Source organism: Octopus bimaculoides, chromosome 9 (genome assembly GCF_001194135.2).
Source record: "Octopus bimaculoides isolate UCB-OBI-ISO-001 chromosome 9, ASM119413v2, whole genome shotgun sequence".
Taxonomy (NCBI): Eukaryota; Metazoa; Mollusca; class Cephalopoda; order Octopoda; family Octopodidae; genus Octopus; species Octopus bimaculoides.
In genome coordinates, this window is record NC_068989.1 from 58,264,621 (window position 1) to 58,267,242 (window position 2,622).

General features: G+C 33.4%; 1 protein-coding gene across 1 annotated transcript in view; it reads right to left on the minus strand.

The window, feature by feature from the left end:
* Positions 1-2,622, minus strand: part of LOC106871022 (proton myo-inositol cotransporter) — a 40,951-nt gene that overhangs the window by 3,486 nt on the left and 34,843 nt on the right. Inside the window, exon 8 of the mRNA XM_014917281.2 lies at positions 2,177-2,329. Within this exon, the coding sequence (XP_014772767.1) occupies positions 2,177-2,329 (153 nt within the window). The remainder of the gene's footprint in view (positions 1-2,176; positions 2,330-2,622) is intronic.

A 2,622-nucleotide genomic window follows, 5' to 3' on the forward strand; every position in this document is an offset into this window, starting at 1 on the left:
ATATATATATATATATATATATATATATATATAATTATACAACATGTATAAGGGAAGATGATTTCCATTACACCACATTTTCTTTCAGCAGCTTGTTTAGAATGTCTATATTACTTCATAGCATCTCTAGGATTTCAAATATAAAATGCAAGCAATACAGTTAAGTTTTAGATAGACTTTTACAGTAGGAAATTTGTTGTTAAGTAAGAAAGCTTGTACCTAATTTTTCCACTGTTTGATTATCTCAGTTGCAGATGAATTAGTGTTCATCAATTCACTTGTTTTCACTACATTGTTACCAAAATTAAGAAATGCAATGGACTTGTTAACACCAATGTCTGATAAGTTTGGATTATTGCTTAGAGGCATTTCTGCACCCACTCAGTTGTAGGGATGCTTTCATTTTGTCAGTAATTTCTTTGACCATCAATCATAATACAACTTCTTTTACAAGACCATTTGGTTACTTTTACAGGTATTCAACCATGTCATTGTAATCATTTGCCCTACTTCATATCTTTGTAGTGAAACAGATCTTTGGTTGGTCTGTTAAAATACACTTTAGCCTTTATCCTCTCAGCAATTCAATAAGAATTAAATGGTAGGCAGTAGTAAGTCTTCAACATAATAATTATATATGCTGTGATCTGGGAATGGATTATCTGATTTTACTGATTATCTTATGCCAAAGCATCCACCAGTTTTTCCCTTCTTACATGCCATATATATTGTGGATATAAATAAGACTGGAAGTTCTATGCTCAAACTACCAACAGCTAAACTGCAACCCACTGTCTGCCACACAGTTCAATGAGGTGCTATTTGTTGCTAAATGAAATTTAGTGATTTATTTGACTTTAATTTGTCTAGCATTTTACTATATTCAGTGAATCCACTGCAGCAGTCAACAAGAATGAGAAACTGAAATTTCTTCTACTGATACAAATCTTCTTAGTTTCTTTAGTGTCTCATAAAGGTATCACATTTTCAACCAATTCAATATTGTCTGTTGATATCCCAGGCTATTACAGTAATTCTACTGATCTTTTTACTTATTTACTTAAATGACTCATATATATTTAGTTATTTTGTTGCTTCATTGTTCATGGAATAACAACACTGTGGCTTTTGAATATTATGCAATGGTCATGACTTAACTCATCGTTACTATTCTAGAAACTCCCAATAGCAATAGCATTTTTAGGTCATCCTTGTTCATTGGAGCCCAGGGCTATAGCAAAAGACACTTGCCCATAATACCTTACAGTGGGAATGAACCTGAAACCACACAACTATGCCTGTGTCCGTTAATAAAACAAATTACTAAAGAACTTTTACCATGCATTTACTACTAGTTTATCAGTCAAATGTATTTATTCTTTTCTCATTTGCCTTTCTGCAACTGTGGTACTAGCTATATTCTTTCTCTGTAAATAAAGAGGCATGCCCAAAATGCTGACTGTTTTGCTCCTCACAACAGATCAATTCAATGTATTACAAATTTCTATGGATTAACATCTGTCAATGTAAAACACCAACACTTATTTCAGATTCTGAATTCAAATCTTACCTTATTTTTTAAGATTTGATATCATGGAAGGGGTGTTACCCATGACTTTTGTAAACCTAACATTAATGACTGCAGGAAAAACATAGAGAGAGAGAATTCCTGAGAGATGATACTCTAAGAAGAAGGAATTGAGGTTGTAGTTAGTACAGGTTTGGTGATAGGAAGTGGAAGGAATAGTCACAATATGAATCCAGGTTGTCATGGGGTGGAAGCAGCCTGGGACCAACAGATACACAGATCAGAGGCCATTGTAGTAGTGGTAGAAAAAGTAGAAGAGGAGACAAGCATATCTGTAAACTAGAGGTTGGATTGTGTTGGTGAGAAACTCCATACATATTCATGGGTGGTCTTTTTTTTCTTTTTAATTCAGTCTAAGATATTCATATGTGAAATGGCAGCACTGTCTCAGATGTTGGAGCAGTATTACATTGTCTCATTGGAGTTAACAACTCTCTGTCATCTTTTGAGTACCACCAAAGAGACAAAATATTACATGCTCAGTAAAAATCATTATTCAAAACTATCATAAATTTTAGAATGAACATTAAAAAGAAAGGAAATTCTTCCTTTTAATATTTTAATAAAAGAAAAATTTCAAATACAAACCATATTTTGTGATGGTTTCAGTCAATGTTAAAAATGTCATTGATACTAGTAAGTTACAAATCCAGTTTACTGAGGTAGCCAAAGAATTACATGTACCTCTCGCCCATTGTGGATAGATCTCAGAATTGATAGTCCAGGGAAGTGGTCCCATACCTGAAGCAAATGGAAAGAATAAAACGTACGACCACAATGTTATTTGTTGGAAAATATCTTTAGAAAAGGTTTGATGATAACAAAATACATATATATTAACACTCTCTCTCTCTCTCTTTCTGTATATATATATATATATCATCATCATCATTTAACATCTGCTTCCCATACTGGCATGGGTTGGACAATTTTTCTGATAACTAGTAAACCGAGGGTGGCTGCACCAGGTTCCAGTCTGATTTGGCAAGGCTTCTACAGCTGGATGCCCTTCCTAACACCAATATATATATATA